The 16781-nt window shown below is 40.5% G+C and overlaps 1 protein-coding gene across 1 annotated transcript; it reads left to right on the top strand.

The window, feature by feature from the left end:
• Nucleotides 1-1530: 1530 nt before the first annotated feature.
• LOC144220608 (uncharacterized) lies at nt 1531-15602 on the top strand. The gene is made up of 3 exons (XM_077750915.1): nt 1531-1698; nt 4062-4295; nt 15516-15602. Exons 1-3 carry the CDS (start codon nt 1531-1533, stop codon nt 15531-15533), a joined length of 420 nt encoding a protein of 139 aa, XP_077607041.1. The 3' UTR covers nt 15534-15602.
• Nucleotides 15603-16781: the final 1179 nt, after the last annotated feature.

Below are 16781 nucleotides of genomic sequence, written 5' to 3'. Positions count from 1 at the left end.
AGGTCTTAATCTCTATCTCCCCTTTCATACTGGGTCAGTATTTTTTCTCCACAACAACTGCTATTCAGAATACCATGACTATTCATTCATTTCATTGACTAGAGGGTGCCTAGCTGGCTCAGTCAGTAGAGCATGTGACTCTTGATCTCAAGGTCATGAGTTCAAGCCCCACGTTGGGTATAAAGATTACTTTTTAAATAAATAAATAAAACCACATTATAAAAAAAATAGATGACTATCATTTCATTGATTCTTACTTATTGTGTGATATAGAAAGCTGGATAAAATATTTATCAACAATAATTATAGAGCATTTATTTATTCAATACATTTTTACTAGGCTCCAAATGCCAAGCATTGGGCTGGGAGTTGGGATACATGGTAAATGAGACCTTCTAGAGGAGCACAGTCCAGAAAGGGAGACTAGCTTTGGACATAATAAGAAGAACGCCATCGGAGTAGAAATCACAAATGCTCTGGCCAATTGAAAAAGAGCACTTCTCCCTCCCTTACCATAATGATAATCCTACTTTATTGGAATTATTTGGGTTTTTTTTTAAGTTTATTTATTTTGAGAGGAGGTAGAGAGAGAGAGCATGAGCCAGAAGGGGCCAAGAGAGAATCCCAAGCAGGCTCTGCACTGACAGCGAACAGCCAGATGCAGAGCATGAACCCATGAACCATGAGATCATGACCTGAGCTGAAAACAAGACCTGGATGCTGAACCAATTGAGCCACCCAGCCACCCTGGGTAATTACTTGTTTTAATATTTCCCCTCCCCCCGGGGCACCTGAGTGGCTCAGTTTGTTGAGCAACCAACAGTTGGTTTCGGCTCAGACAACGATCTCATGGTTTGTGAGTTCCAGCCCTTCATTGGACTCCACACTGTCATAGTGTGGAGGCTCCTTGGGAGTCTCTCTCTCTCACTCCCTCTCTCTCAAAACAAATAAATAGATAGGTATTTTCCTTCTCCTCCTAGAGCATCTGACCGCTACAGTAATCCCTGTATCTAGAGATACCTCCAAGACCCTCACCGGATACCTGAAACCACAAATAGTACCCAAACCTCCTGCAGACTCTCTTTTTTCCTGTACACGCTGTTTTTTCCCTTCATACATGTTCATGATGAAGTTTCATTTATAAATTAGGCACAGTAAAACTAATAATAAAATACAACAGTTACAAAAATATACTGTAACAGGCTCCTGGGTGGCTCAGTCAGTTAAGCATCTGACTTCGGCTCAGGTCATGATCTCACTGTTTCTGAATTCGAGCCCTGCATCCAGCTCTGTGCTGACAGCTCAGAGCCTGGAGCCTGCTTCAGATTCTGTGTCTCCGTCTCTGCCCCTCCCCCACTCACGCTCTGTCTCTTTCTCTCTCAAAAATAAATAAACAGGAAAAAAATTTTTTTAAATATATATGTACTGTAACAAAAGTTCTCTAAATATGGTCTCCCTCTCTCTCAAAATATTTTACTGTCCAGTACTCACTCTACTTGTGACGTTGTGAGATGATAAAATGCCTACGTAATGAGATGCCGTGAGGTGAATGTCGCAGGCATCGTGACGTCAGAAGGAGGGCGACCTGCTTTCCCACCATGCTTGGCGGCAGGGAACCGAAACCCCGGAAAGCCGCTAATGAAGGAGGGCGCGTTTATATGCGAAGCACACAGCAACAGTGTCAGAAACAAAGGAGGTGTGAGTAAATATGCGGAAAATAGAGAAGGGAAGGAAGGGACCAGGGGGAGGGAGGGAGGATGGAAGGAATATCTCTGATTCTGAAACTCAATCTACCCAGTTTGGTTATACAAGATATTTTACAGCACCTCTTCTCCCAACCCATTTGCCAACCAGCAGTGGCCTGGCAATGAGACAGTGTCTCATTGTCTTCGATGCTACAGCTCCAGAGAAGTGAGGAAGAGAGGCACTGTGGGTGAGACGTGTCCACAAAATCAGCAAATCTTATCCACCAGCCAGCACAGCCCACAAATTCTCCTGAGGGCAAAGCTTCATGAATTGCTGTACCTATACCCATAGAGGTTTTAGGGTAGTTCACAGAAGAATCCTCTCAGTGCCCCTGGCTTTATGCTCAGCTAAGAGCTAAATGTTTCCTCAGTGTTGCTATAAATGGAATTGAAAACAGTTTTATGGAAGGAATTAAGTCATCAGAACCATAATATGTGTGGGGCACCTGGGTGGCTCAGTCGGTTAAGCGTCAGACTTCAGCTCAGGTCATGATCTCATGGTTCATGGGTTCGAGCCCCGTGTCGGGCTCTGTGCTGACAGCTCAGAGCCTGGAGCCTGTTTCGGATTCTGTGTCTCCCTCTCTCTCTGACCCTCCCCTGTTCAAGCTGTCTCTCTCTCTCTCAGAAATAAATAAAACATTAAAAAAATAAAATAAAATAAAAAATAAAAGGTATTAAAAAAAAAAAGAACCATAATATGTGTGTGTGTTCATCAATTACCTATATCTTCAAGTAGACACCCTGCAGGAAACCTAGCATGGGGTCCCAAATTCAAAGCTGCTAAGGCCTCCCACGGATATACAACCTGGGCCAAGTTTTCAATATTCCAGCAGATGAGGAAGAATATGATGCTAGAGTCTCGCAAATGTTTTTCCAGCTCATACGTACTTCGAGGTACTTAATGTGGTTCTGTGATTAGAATTATCATTGTCATTCTAAAGAGAGTATAATTCAAATGCAAAGGGTATCACATAACAATACATACCATATCCCTGGGGGCTCAAACATGAGGACAGGAATTGGCCAGATCAGGAGGTTAAAGCAGAGCAGAGCTGTGGCAAAATCAAAACCAAACTGGGGCCATCGTTTCCATTTTCTTGGTACATGGAGGCTTTCTACCTTCTGCAAATTAGAACTTCCCAGTTTCCCAGCATGGCTAAAATTTACCCCTCACTCCTCAAACATGAATCCCTTGAAAGCAGAGCTCTCTCCTTTGTCAATCACACCTTTATGTGTTATTCCAAAAATCGAAAAGATGAGCCCAGTTCTTTCTTCCTGCTTCCTCACTCCACTATGAAACTAAGCATATTCAGATATTTCACTCACTCCTTCAGATGATAATAATAAGGTAATGCTTATGGGTGAAAAAATCATTTCATGCATTAATACATTTTCTCAAGGTTAACATTTTACTAAAATCTTTTATTTCCCAAAGCGAGGAGTGAAAAGAAAGGATGCATACTAAGAAAGAATACTGATGTTTGCTTCTTAGGAAGCAAAGATAACCATTTTCTTTCAAATAAAGAGAAGGAAATAGATTTCCCAAGATAGGGTTGGTGATCCAGAAATCATTTAGGATAATAATAATAACAACAATAATACTAATTTGTTTAGGGATTACTCTATAAGGTATATACTATTAAGCCTTTTAACAAATGGAGAAATCGTAGTTTAGAATGGTTAATACTTGCCCCCAAGGTCATAAACCTACCAAGTGATGGAACTAAAGTGGAATCCAGGTAGTCAGATGCCCCCAGTGAAGGAAAAAATTTCAAAGCAGAAAATAATAGTTTCTCCACTGCAGTGAAAATATATTTCCTTTAAACCTTGATGTAACTCATCTGTCCATAAATACAGGCAAATATAATACACCTTAGGTGGATCTGGCCTTAAAACACAGCTCCTGGCTCCATTTATATGCTGGAAAATTTGGTTGTCAATATTGATTAGTCAGAAGCTATTTCCTTCACAGGCCAAAACCATTTTAAATCTTCTGAAAGAGATAAACATCAAATTCTAAAGCGAAGTCCCTGATTTACATAGTGATTGTGCACATTGTTGCCATTTCCTGGACCCTTTACAATTTTTTATTGGCCAGCACATAGCAGACATTCATGAAACCCTGCATTAAATGAAATGAATGAGTAAATGAATACATATCACTGGTCACTGTCTTGCTTGGGCAACTGCTTAAAGCCAAATCTGACTGGCTGCTCTGATCCTTGGCTACTCAATTACCTTTTGTCACCTAACAACTTACCCCAAAACTTAGTTGGCTAAAACAATAACAATTTACTATTTCTCATGATTCTACAGGTTGGCTGTGTTCTGCTCCACATGGTGTTGGCTAGATCACTCATGAGGCAACATGCAGTGAGGAGCTGGGCTGGGGGGCCTCAGTGTTCTTCCACATGTGTCATCTCTGTCTCATCTAGGAATTCTACACTCCACCCCTCGGTGCAGCAGAGTTCCCTGGACTTCCATGCAGCAGCTGGGTTCCAGAAGAAAGCCTTCCAAGAAGACCAGGCCCCAAATGCAAACACTCACAAGGTACTCATCTGGCGGAACAGAGACTCAGGCGTGGGAGAGGACAGTAGAGAGCATGAATCCAGGGGTGTGGTTCATTTAAGCAATGGTATACTAGTCTACCTCATAGGTCACCTTGTTTCTACTTCTTATCTCTTTGTTTCCTCTTCTGATCTCTTTGAGTACAAACTGGTCTGGAATAGTAGTAGAGTTGTAACCATCAGGATCCCTTTAGTTAGAAGTAACAAAAACTCAACTCAGATAAACTAAAGTAAAAACCAAAATATATAGACTCATGTAATTATAAATTTAGGCATAAAGGGATCCAGGTGCTCAAATATTGTGTTTGGGACTCTCTCCCCCTTCATCTCTTGGCTCTACTGGAGAAGACAATTACCTGTTTTGATTAGATCCCTGGCCACAACATCTTCTTGTTCCTTCTTTTAGGATGAATCCCTCCATCTTGGCATTTTGTCTAGGTCTCTGTCTTCTGTGTGTTAGAGAAGTCTGCTATATTTCCTGCTTCTGAGAACAAAAATGGCTATATTAAGAAGAGGTCAGGAGAGAGAAGTAGGGGTACCCACAGCTTCCTTGTCCCTCAAACACCACAGTGTTGAGGCCAAAGGAATTTGAATTCCAAGAATCTGGGCTGCAAAGTGACAAAGATGTCTCCAGAGACCCATGGGGACAACCTGGCAGGCCATAGGTGTGTGATTGCGAACTGGGAGAGATAAAACAGGCCTTATTGGCCGGGGGGGGGCATCTGCGGAGAAACAAAGGGAAGAGAAAGAGAGGCTGAGGAAGCTATAGGACTCTATCTGGATAAGAGAAAAGCATCGGACCCAGACAGAGAAAGATCCAGTTTCTAACTGTGGGGCTTCCTCCAGACTGGGGCCGGCTGCCCAGTTCACACACCTGGTGGAAAGGGGAGCCAGTCCTGGGCTCGGTAACGGGTTCAGAGGCGCAGTCCCCAGTGGGAGAAAGCAATCCATCCCTGGAGCTGTGGGAATAAGTTATATAACCTTTCAAAGGAAAAAGACCGTCCGCGTCTGCCAGCCAGAGGCCATCATCGGTGGCGCGGAGCGGCACTTCCCCGGTACCAGGGTGCACGAGAGGGACCCTTTAAGACATCGGGTTTAAACCCCAGCTGCACACCAGGGAGGCACGAGAGTGGGCAGAGCAGGACAAACCTCAAGGGCAGCGCGGGGCAGCAATTCCCCGGAACTGGGACGCACCGAGCGGGACCCTTTAAGACATCAGGGTTTAAATCCCAGCCCAGCACCAAGGAGGCACGCGAGTAGGCACAGCAGGACAAACCACCTGCGAGGTTGGCCTGAACAGAGTGGTTTGGGACACCCGGGATCGTGGAGGAGAGACTAGAGTGTCGCCATTTTTCTCGCCATCACCAACAAGGTGGGGCCTTGGGAAATGGACCGCATCTGGTTATTCTGGTTGTTGGTTTGTTTAAGCAGACGTGCTTAATCTATTCTCTTTATGCCTGTTCTATATCACCTGCTTTATTTCCCCCTTTCTCTCTGGATTAAGCCATAGAGTTTCTCTGCCTGGTCAATTTTCTTTTCTTCTTTTCCCCCCTGCCCCTGTCATATTTCTCTTTGTACGGGATAAGGCCCCTTCCATCAACCACCATCCCGTTGTCTTCCTGTAGCTGGTGTTTTTAGGTTTTTTTTTTTCTGTTTTGTTTGCTTGTTTTCTCTTCCAGGGCTACTTCAGTGAACAAATCAAAGGACACCTAATGGAGGGTCCAAAACATCGCTATGATAGAATAACCAGGGGCGCCTGGGTGGCTCAGTAGGTTAAGCGTCCGACTTCAGCTCATGTCATGATCTCAGTTCATGGGTTCAAGCCCCGCGTCGGGCTCTGTGCTGACTGCCAGCTCAGAGCCTGGAAGCGGTTTCAGATTCTGCGTCTCCCTCTCTCTCTGACCCTCCCCTGCTCACGCTCGCTCTTGCTCTCTCTCTCTCTCAAAGAAATAAATAAAACATTTTTAAAAATGAAATAAAATAACCAAAGTCACAACAGAGAACAAGTAACATTCTCCAAAAAACACTGAAGGGCCAGGCCCTAGACAGTGTATGACCCCTCTTTAACATAGTAGTGCTCACAGGTGCAGGACACATAACAAGCTTTTAAAGCACATAAGGGACAGAAAACTAGCCAAAATGATGAAACAGAAGAATTTGCCTCAAAAGAAATTCGAGGAAGAAATGGCAGCTAAAGAATTGATCAAAACAGTTATAAACAATATAACTGAATAAGAATTTGGAATAATGGTCATAAGATTAATTGCTGGGCTTGAAAAAAGCATAGAAGACAGCAGAGAATCTATTGCTACAGAGATCAAGAAACTAAAAAATAGTCATGATGAATTTAAAAATGCTGTAAATGAGGTGGAGGATTTGAAGAGGCATTGTAAGTGAGGGCTGAAGACACAGAGGGGAGAACAGGTGAAATATAAAATTATGGAAAAAGATGAAGCTGAGAAAAAGATTAAAAAATTCTGGACCACGAGGGGAGAATTAGACTACTAAGCGATTCAATGAAATGGAATGAATATATTTCTAGAAACATATAAACTATCACAGCTGAAACAAGAAGAAATAGAAAATCTGAACAGACCCATAATCACCAAAGAAATTAAATCAGTAATCAAAAATCCCAATAAACCAAAAAAAGTCCAGGCCCAGATGGCTTCCTAGGGGAATTCTACCAAACATTTAAAGAAAAGTTATTATCTATTCTCAAACTATTCCAAAAAAATAGAAATGGAAGGAAAATTTCCAAACTCCTTCTATTACCTTGGTTCTAAAACCAAAGATCCAACTAAAAAGGAGAATTACAGGTCAATATCCCTGTGGAATATGGATGCAAAAATTCTCAGCAAGATACCAGCAAATCAAATTGAACAGTACATTAAAAGAATTATCCACCACTATCAAGTTGGGTTTATTCCTGGGCTGCAGAAGTGGTTCAATATTCATAAATCAATCAGCATGATACATTACATTAATAAAAGAATATAAACTATTTGATCTTCTCAAGAGATATAGAAAAAGCATTTGACAAAATTCATTCTTGATGCAAACCCTCAATAAAGTAAGAAGAGAGGGAACATATCTCAACATCATAAAGACCATATACAAAAGACCCACAGGTAATATACTCAATGACGAGAAACTGAGAGCTTTTCCTTTATGGTCGGGAACAAGACAGGGATCTCCACTCACACATTATTTGTTATTTAATATAGTATTGGAAGTCCTAGCCTTAGCAATCAGACAACAAAAAAGGCATCCAAATTGGCAAGGAAGAGGTCAAAATTTCACTATTCACAGACAACATGATACTCCATGTAGAAAATCCAGAAGACTAGAAGTGATACATAAATTCAATAAAGTTACAGGATTCAAAATCAACATACAGAAATCTCTTGCATTTCTATATGCCAATAACGAAGCAGCAGGAAGAGAAATCAAGGAATCAATGACATTTACAATTGCATAAAAACCATACCTAGGAATAAACCTAACCAAAGATGTAAAAGATCTTTACTCTGAAAACTACTTAGGAAAGAAATTGAAGATGACACAAGGAAATGGAAGAACATTCCATGCTCATGGTTTGGAAGAAAAAATATTATTAACATGTCTATACTACCCAAAGCAATCTACATATTTAATGCAATCCCTATCAAAATACTACAAGCATTTCCCACAGAACTAGAACAAAAATACCCAAATTACCAAAGCAATTCTGAAAAAGAAAAACAAAGCTGGATACAACACACTTTAAGCTATATTACAAATCTGTAGTCATCAAGATAGTATGGTATTGACACAAACACAGACACATGGATCAATGGAACAGAATAGAAAACACAGAAATGAACCCATAACTATGTGATCAACTAACCTTTGACAAATCAGGGAAGAATATTCAGTGGAAAAAACAGTCTCTTCAACAAATGGTGTTGGGAAACTGGACAGTAACATGCAGGAGAATGCAAATGGACCACTTTTTACACTACACCACAAAAATAAATTCAAAATGGATGAAAGACCTAAATGTGAGACAGGAAACCATCAAAATCCTAGGGGAGAACATAGGCAGCAACCTTTTTGACATTGACCATAGCAATTTGCTACTAGACATGTCTCCTGAGGCAAGGGAAACAAAAGCAAACATGAACTATTAGGACTTCATCAAGATAAAAAGCTTCTTCACAGCGAAGGAAACAATCAACAAAACTAAACAGCAACTTACAGAGTGATAGAAGATATTTGCAAATGACATATCAGAAAAAGGGTTAGTGTCCAAAATTTGTAAAGAACATAGCAACATTTCAACATCCAAAAAACAAATCATTCAGTGAAGAAATGGGCAGAAGACATGAATAAACACTTTTCCAAAGAAGACATCTAACCAGGCTAACCAGACACATCAAAAGATCCTCAAAATCACTTATCATCAGGGAAATACAAATCAAAACCACAATGAGAGGTGGCCTGGTTGGCTCAGTCAGTTAAGCGTCTGACTTTGGCTTAAGTCATGATCTCACAGTTCATGAGTTCGAGCCCAGCATCAGGCTCTGTGCTGACAGCTCAGAGCCTGGAGCCTGGTTCTGATTCTCTGTCTCCCTCCTTCTCTCTACCCCTCCCCCGCTCATGTCTGTCTCTCTCAAAAATAAATAAACTTCATAAAAAATAAAAACCATGATGAGGTACCCCCTCACACCTGTCAGAATGGCTAAAATTAACAATACAGGAAACAACAGATGTTGGCAAGGATGCAGGAAAAGGGGAACCCTCTTACACTGTTGGTGAGAATGCAAACCAGCATAGCTACTCTGGAAAACAAGATGGAGTTTTCTCAAAAAGTTAAAAATAGGACTACCCTACAACCCAGCAGTTGCACTACTAGGTATTTACCCAAAGGATACAAAAATACTGATTTGCAGGGACACATGCACCTGATGTTCATAGTACCATTATCAACAATAACCAAATTATGGAAAGAGCCCAAAAGTCCATTGACTGCTGAATGGATAAAGAAAATTTGGTATGCATGTGTGTGTGTGTGTGTGTGTGTGTGTGTGTGAGAGAGAGAGAGAGAGAGAGAGAGGAGAGAGAGAGATTACCCAGCCATTGAAAAGAATGAAATTATGCCATTTGCAATGATGCGGATGGAGCTAAAATCTATTTTGCTAAGCTAAACAAGTCAGTCAGAGAAATCATATGCATATGATTTCATGCATATGTGGAATTTAAGAAACAAAGATGAAAATAGTAGGAGTAAGGAAAAAAGAGAAAAGAGCAAACCATAAGAAACACTTTACTATAGAGAACAAAGGGGGTTGGTGGAGGGAAGTGGCTGGGGGCAGTTAAATGGATGATGGCATTAAGGAGGGCACTTGTGATGAGCACTGAGTGTTGAATGTAAGTGATGAATCACTCAATTCTATTTCTGAAACCAATATTACACTATATGTTAACTAGAATTTAAATTAAAACTTGAAGTGAGAAAGAAAGAAAGAAAAGAAAGAAAGAAAGAAAGAAAGAAAGAGAAAGAAGGATAAAGACACCATGTGATGAAAAAAAATCAACAACCCATATTTAAATAGTCTTCATAGCTTCATAGTCTCAGGAGAGAGCCCTCTATTGTTTTTGATTTCTCAAAAGAAACAATGTCCAGTGAGCCAGTGGAAAAGATGCTTTTAGTCTGCTTTTTACTAAAAGTATAGCAGTACCAGTTGCTATTGCTGTATAACAAATTTTTGTACAACTTAAGTGGCTTAAAATGACATAAACATAAAATAATTTTATGATCTCATGGTCTCTCTGGGTCAGAAACTTGATACTGGTTCTGTGGGGCAGTTCTGGCTTAAGATTTCTCACGTGGTTGTAGTTATATAGTGACTGGAGCTAGAAGTGAGGTAGGCGAGTGGGGTCAGAAGGAGCAGATGGGAGTTGGCCAGGCATCTCTCTCTATGTATAGTTTCAGGGCTTTTCCAAGTGGTCTCTCCACATGGGATAATTTGAGCTTCCTCATAGCATGATGGCCTATTGGTCTGCTTACATGGCAGCACAGATATTCCAACAAGCAAAGGAAAAGATGCCTCATCTTTTGTGACCTAGACCCAGAAGTCATGCTACATCACTTCTGCATTCTATTCATTACAAGTGAGGCATAGAGTCAAGAGAAGACAAATTAGACACCACCTTTTGATGGCGGGGGGAGTATCTATAAGAACATGTGGACTGGGGGTACCTGGCTGTCTCTGTTGGTTAAATGTCTAACTCTTGATTTCATCTCAGGTCATGATCTCATGGCTCATGGGTTCAAGCCCCGCATTGGGCTCTGCGCTGACAGTGCTGAGCCTGCCTGGGTTTTCTCTCCCTCACTCTCTCTGCCCCACTCCCCCCACCCCCGCTTGCCCTTGCTCTCACTCTCTCTCACTCGCTCTCTCTCAAAATAAATAAACAAATAGAACAAGTGGACTGAGACATATTCTTTTGGCCACCTTTGGAAAATATACTCTGCCACAGCAGGATGCAGGAAACTCATAGGCTCAGGTTATCAGGATGTCATGCTACAAACATGTTTCTTTGATTTCAAATTACCTCTTTGTTTCAAGCATTAAAGGGTTTCCATTTCTTTTTTTTAGAGATATGGTTTAGGGGGGGCTGCATGGCTCAATTGGTTAAGTGTCTGACTTCAGCCCACCTCATGATCTCAGTTTGTGAGTTTGAGCCCCACCTTGGGCTCTGTGCTGACTGCTCAGAGCCTGGAGCCTGCTTTGGATTCTGTGTCTCCTTCTCTTTCTGCCCCTCCCTAGCCCATGCTCGCTCGCTTGCTCTCTCTCTGTCAAAAATAAATTTTAAAAAATTTAAAAAATATATCCAATAGAGATACAGTTTAGTTGTATTTCTGTTCTCAAATTTTATCCATCAGGCCCATGTGTTAGTAGTGAGAGGAGAAACAGCCCAGTCCAAAGGCCCAAAACTGGATGTGAACTCTGTTACTTGTCTCTGGAAACTTCAATCCCATTTGGCAGATTGCCACCAAAATTAAATTAAGTTTATTCTCGAGTTTTAACTTGAGAGAAAAAAGCACATGAACTCTTTAGCTTATTGTCTTAGTTCTTTTGTCAAAGGTGAACCCACATATAAGAAGTATAATGGGTCTTTAGCAAAATAAGTAAAATAGAGTCATGCCTATATGTCGGTGAACTACAGAATAAAATACTATGCTGAACTAAAATATTACATGATTGAAAATGAAAATGGATTAAACTAACAATCATTAGGCAATGCAGAAAAAACTACTGAAAAGAAAAAGAAGGAAATTAAATCCAGAAAGGAGTGGTAAGAAGCATAATAAGCATAGAAATTGTAAACATATGGGGCATAAATCAGCTCATTCAAAAGTTCTTTCAAGTCATTACGGTACAAACTAAAAAGAAGAACGGTCAAGACACATCCCTGATATATTCCTTTCAACATTTTATCTGATGTATTAGGTGGTGGTTCGTGAAAGTGCTGACCCTTGCAGAGGTAACCACAAGATCCTGGAGCTCTATTAATCTAGATTAATTATGGCAAGAAAGACATAGAAATAATTACATGCAAACTGAACTCTCAAACTCATTTTAGTGATTGGTTTCCTCCTTGTTTATTACATCTCCTAAACTATAAAATATACTCCTTTTGGTGTTCCCTGTCTTTCCCTCCACCCAGATAGAGGTGCAAGTGAAAAGTTAATACAACATTTCCGGCTTCACTTCAACAGGTAGAGAGCTTGGAAGTCAAATCTCTCATCTTTACAACCTAAAAAAGCAAAACAAACTGAAAAACAACCTTTCCTGGACCCGCCAGGGAACTGGCATTGCGGGTCAAACTGCAAACCCAAAACCAGGGGAGATAGAGAAATTCAGAGTCACAGACGAGATCCACCCGGGAGGAGGAGCTGCTGGCACTAGCAGCTGGTAGGAAATGATCATTGTGACAAATTGCTGAGGCTGACAATGGAGCAGCCTGAGACTGAGAAATTCCTAGGGACCACACTGTTGGGCGGGGATCCCCCACTTCAGTCCATTTTACCTTCAGGAAGACTACGAAGTTTTCATAATAAAAATCAGAGAAAGATTGGGTGGATTTGGCAGAGGAAGGAGAATAATCATTGTGACAAATGTCCAAAGTGCTCTCTATAACACAGGTCTACTTCCCAGGGAAAAGATTTGACCAGAGCTTTCTCCCACCTGGGGGAAGGATATTCCTCCTACACCACCTCATCTCCCTTTCTGGCCTCACTTCAGGGGGGAAAAAAACTTTTCCGTCCTATCAACACTTATGAAGGTCACAGCCCTCAGACACAGGCCTACTAAAAGACTGAGGTTTCATCTTAAAATTGCGCAATGCTTCCCCTCCCCCATACTATACCAGTGCCCCAACAGGCCTCCATTATCACAGCAGGTTATAGATGAAGGAACCTATGATGTGCAAACTCTAAGAGTCCTAGGGAAACCCAAAACCTACAGGAGAGAGAAAACAAGGGCATGAAAGGACTCTGAAGCCTCTGGAACCTACAGCTTCAGCAAACATGAAATGCATTCCATCTTCTAGCCAGGTTAACATAAATTTTCCTAAATCCTATTGAACTCACTTCCTATATTACCCAATACAACATGATAGCTTTCAACAAAATCTTACAACCAAAGGCAAAAACAAAGGCAAGAAAGAACACACTCCAAAGAGAGCAAGCATTAGAACCTGATTCAGATATGACACAGCTGCTGGACTTATCAGATAAGTAATTTAAAGTATCCATGATTTAATATGTTAAGGATTATGAAGAGTAAACAACATGCAAGAACAGCTGGATAATATGAACAGAGAGATGAAAACTCAAAAAGAAAAAAGAATCAAAAGGAAATTATAGAAATCAAAAACACTGGAACAGAAATGAAGATTGCTTAGGGTGGGCTCATCAGTAGACTTAACATGGCTTAGAAAAAAATCAGTGCGGGGCGCCTGGGTGGCTTAGTCGGTTAAGCGTCCAACTTTCGCTTGGGTCACGACCTCGCGGTTCGTGGGTTTGAGCCCCACGTCGGGCTCTGTGCTGACTGCCAGCTCAGAGCCCGGAGCCTGTTTCAATCTGTGACTCCCTCTCTCTCTGACCCTCCCCTGCTCACGCTGTCTCTCTCTCTCTCCTAGAAATAAATAAAAAACATTAAAAAAAGAATAGAAAAAAATCAGTGAGCTTGAAGATAGGTCAACAGAAACTTTCCAAACTAAAAGGCAAAGAGGAAAGAAAAAGAACAAAGCATCTAGAGCTGAGGGACAATTTTATTTTCAAAAGGCCTAATGTACATAATTTGAATACCAGGAAGAAAAGAAAGAGAAAAGGAGCAAGAAAGAACAGCATTATAAGCTCGTTTTTAGATTAATATAGACATAGATGTTTACACACAGAAATATTTGTAAATATGTGTATATACACAGTCTAATATACACATATGTATTTGCTTGTTCTATTAGCTGAGAGGGCATGGCAGCAAAGACACCCCAGTAGTAATTAGCACGCTTTGTGCTCAGAACTTGGTTTCCAATACCATTCTCTACTAAAAGGGCTGGTTAGGATTCTTTGGAGAAACGGCTAATTCTATACCCAGAGCACAAATGCCACCTCTAACCAGCAGCACTGTATGATCTGGAAGCTTTAGAAATGCAGAATCAAGATCTACAGGTAATCTGTATCCATGTTAAACTTTAAAAGGCACTAACTTAGGGGCACCTGGGTGGCTCAGTCAGTTAGGCTAAGCATCCAACTCTTGACCTCTGCTAAGGTCTTGATTTCAGGAGTGTGAGCTCAAGCCCCGTATTGGGTACTGTGTTGGGTTTCACGCTGGGCATGGAGCCTACCTGAATGAATGAATGAATGAATGAATGAATGAATGAATGAATGACTTAGTGGCTATCAAATATAAATTGCCTATCTTCACCACCCCCCAGCAAAATTCTTCTAGTAAATCTCAATAATTTATTTCTTCTGATAGACACATTTGCTACAAAAGTTGATGAACTTACCAACGATTCTAATTGTAAAAATACTTCTAAACAGGACCAGCTACAGGCTGGATCTCTGAATAAAGACATTTTTAACTTTACTCTAAGTTCTGTACTGTTAACCATCCTTCTAACAGCTTAGAGGGTTGGAATGGGAAGTGCCTTTTTAACAAGCTAAGTGTGTATTAATCAGTTCAAGGTATTGATATCCATGAGCTGATAGAGGGGGAAGAAAAGGCTTTTTCCTCTGCCCAGGTGAAGGTGTGTTCACCTCTATCTACAGAGTGGAAAATCAGGCAGAGTAATTACAGGTGGAATAAGGACTATACGCTCCAGATTACTCTCAGGAAACATTTCTGAGTCTAAATGCACTTTTTAATTAGCTCTTCCAATAGCATCATGCTAATTGGCTAATTTGGAAATGATAAGAGACCCTGTGTGCTTTAAAGAAAATCTGTTTGTTGATATATTTATTTGCACCTGAGACTGTCTTATTGCTGGCAGGACAGATATTATTAAAACAGAATCACCTGCTTATTTTAACCAGATTTTTTTTTTCCAACGAACACACATGAATTGAATTATCCCTAGGGTTTCAGGAGGAAGTATTAGCATTTTGAGTGATGGGAAATTGCCACTTAGCTGGGAAATAAATGAGCTTTAAATAGACCCCATTATTTTTTACAAGGTTATTATTGTAAATGTTTCATAATAGAAGAAATGCCCTTCAAGTCTATCCTCATTGGTGGTTTATGGTTGGGGTGTTAACCTCTAAGTAGCCCAGCTCTTCACATCCAGCCACAATGAGTTTTTATATTTGACTACATAAAATAAAATTACCTTTTATTGGCCCACATAATATTTCCAACAAGTTTCTATATTTGTTACCTATGTTGTGAAGAAAATGTATTAAGTTTATTTGCCTGGGCTAAGAAACTGCCTTTTTAAAGTTTTCATGGGTTTAATATATTTTACCTTTAACAAGACTATCCTGAACATGATAGAAACATGGGTTTAGGTGAGAACATGGCGATATATTTGGACATTTAGTTTTATCTCACTTGACTATTTCACACTGCTTTACTTATGTCACTAAGAGATGATACTTTATAATCCAAACAAGCCTTCACTGTAGCTTACTATTTAAAATGTTCCTTTCCAGCCTAATTACTGCCACTAAATAATAAAAGAAGAAACTGCATGGATCATCCTGGATTTCAGAAAGTACACTAGTAAACAGTCTCCTCCCTCTGGTTTAATAGTCTCGTTTTTACTCAGAGTATTCTTGAGCTTCTGCAGCTATTCTGCACTGTAGGCTAAGGCTCCTCGATAAGTTTGGAAATGCTGGGGTGCCCCCTACCGTTGCAAATGGGGAAGCACGTTTCTTTACATCTCCATTCAGAGAAGGAGATTCTTCTGAAAATGATATCTAAGCAAAGTTCAGATACAGGATGGTTAGTCATTTGGTAAGTGGATGGATGAGTGTATGGATGTACGTATGGATGGATGGATGGATGGATGGATGGATGGATGGATGACTGGAAGGAAAATAGGTATATACAGGAAGCCCACCTGAGGATAAATTTTAAATTTAGCTACTTAAATGTTTACCTGGTCTAGAGGTCTATTTATGGCCGGGGGAAGGGGAGGAGGAGATGAATATTACATGACCGAAGTATTTGCATATGTACTTTTCTAAAACAACAGTGTGTAGCTTTCATCATGATTTCAAAGGGACATGAAACCAGGGCCATTCTCTCCCTGTTACCTTCCCTGTGGTCTTTCTTGATGGTATCAATATCCAGGTAGGTGATCCTTCTACTTAACAACATACTTCTCACTTTCCGCACTCCTCTCCTTCAATGATCCTATTCTCCACCTGTTTCAGTCACTCAGTTCCATTATCACATCCTAAACATTGTCATTACCACCTACAGAATTTCACTTTGCAAGCATTCCACTTTGTGCTCACCAACTCCTATACACACACACACACACACACACACACACACACACACACACACACATAATTTCCCCACAATTCTTTGGCTGACTGGGATAGCCCAATCCATTAATTCTGCCATTTTTCACTATCATTCCCTTCTGAACTTTCTCTTAACTCATCTTAGTTTCCATGTTCTATTACTAGAATCAGCTCCTTGCATGCACTCAACTCCTTTGTCCCTTCCTACCACCTCCTTATCCGCCAGATGAAATTCCACCCCTAAATTCAGATCTCCACTTATTCTATGAAGACTAACCAAAGAAACTAACCAAAGAAAAACACAAAATCAAGTGATTGGTCTCTTTAAATTTATGATCACCAAATTCAGGAGGGCTGTCAATTTTGCTACATTATTGATAAACTGGATTTCATCAAAATGTTAAGCTTATGCTCTTTGAAAGACACTGTTAAGAAAATAAAAAG

The sequence above is a fragment of the Crocuta crocuta genome, unplaced genomic scaffold, assembly GCF_008692635.1.
Source record: "Crocuta crocuta isolate KB4526 unplaced genomic scaffold, BGI_CrCroc_1.0 scaffold279, whole genome shotgun sequence".
Lineage (NCBI taxonomy): Eukaryota > Metazoa > Chordata > Mammalia > Carnivora > Hyaenidae > Crocuta > Crocuta crocuta.
This window is presented reverse-complemented; position numbering and strand designations above follow the sequence as displayed.

What these genes read in the sequence shown, in the direction of transcription:
- LOC144220608 (XM_077750915.1), top strand. Translation starts at nt 1,531, where the DNA reads ATGAGATGCCGTGAGGTGAATGTCGCAGGCATCGTGACGTCAGAAGGA. An exon ending in GTGTCAGAAACAAAGGAGGT is followed by an intron (nt 1,699 to 4,061) that starts GTGAGTAAATAT and finishes ATGATTCTACAG; the next exon opens with GTTGGCTGTGTTCTGCTCCA.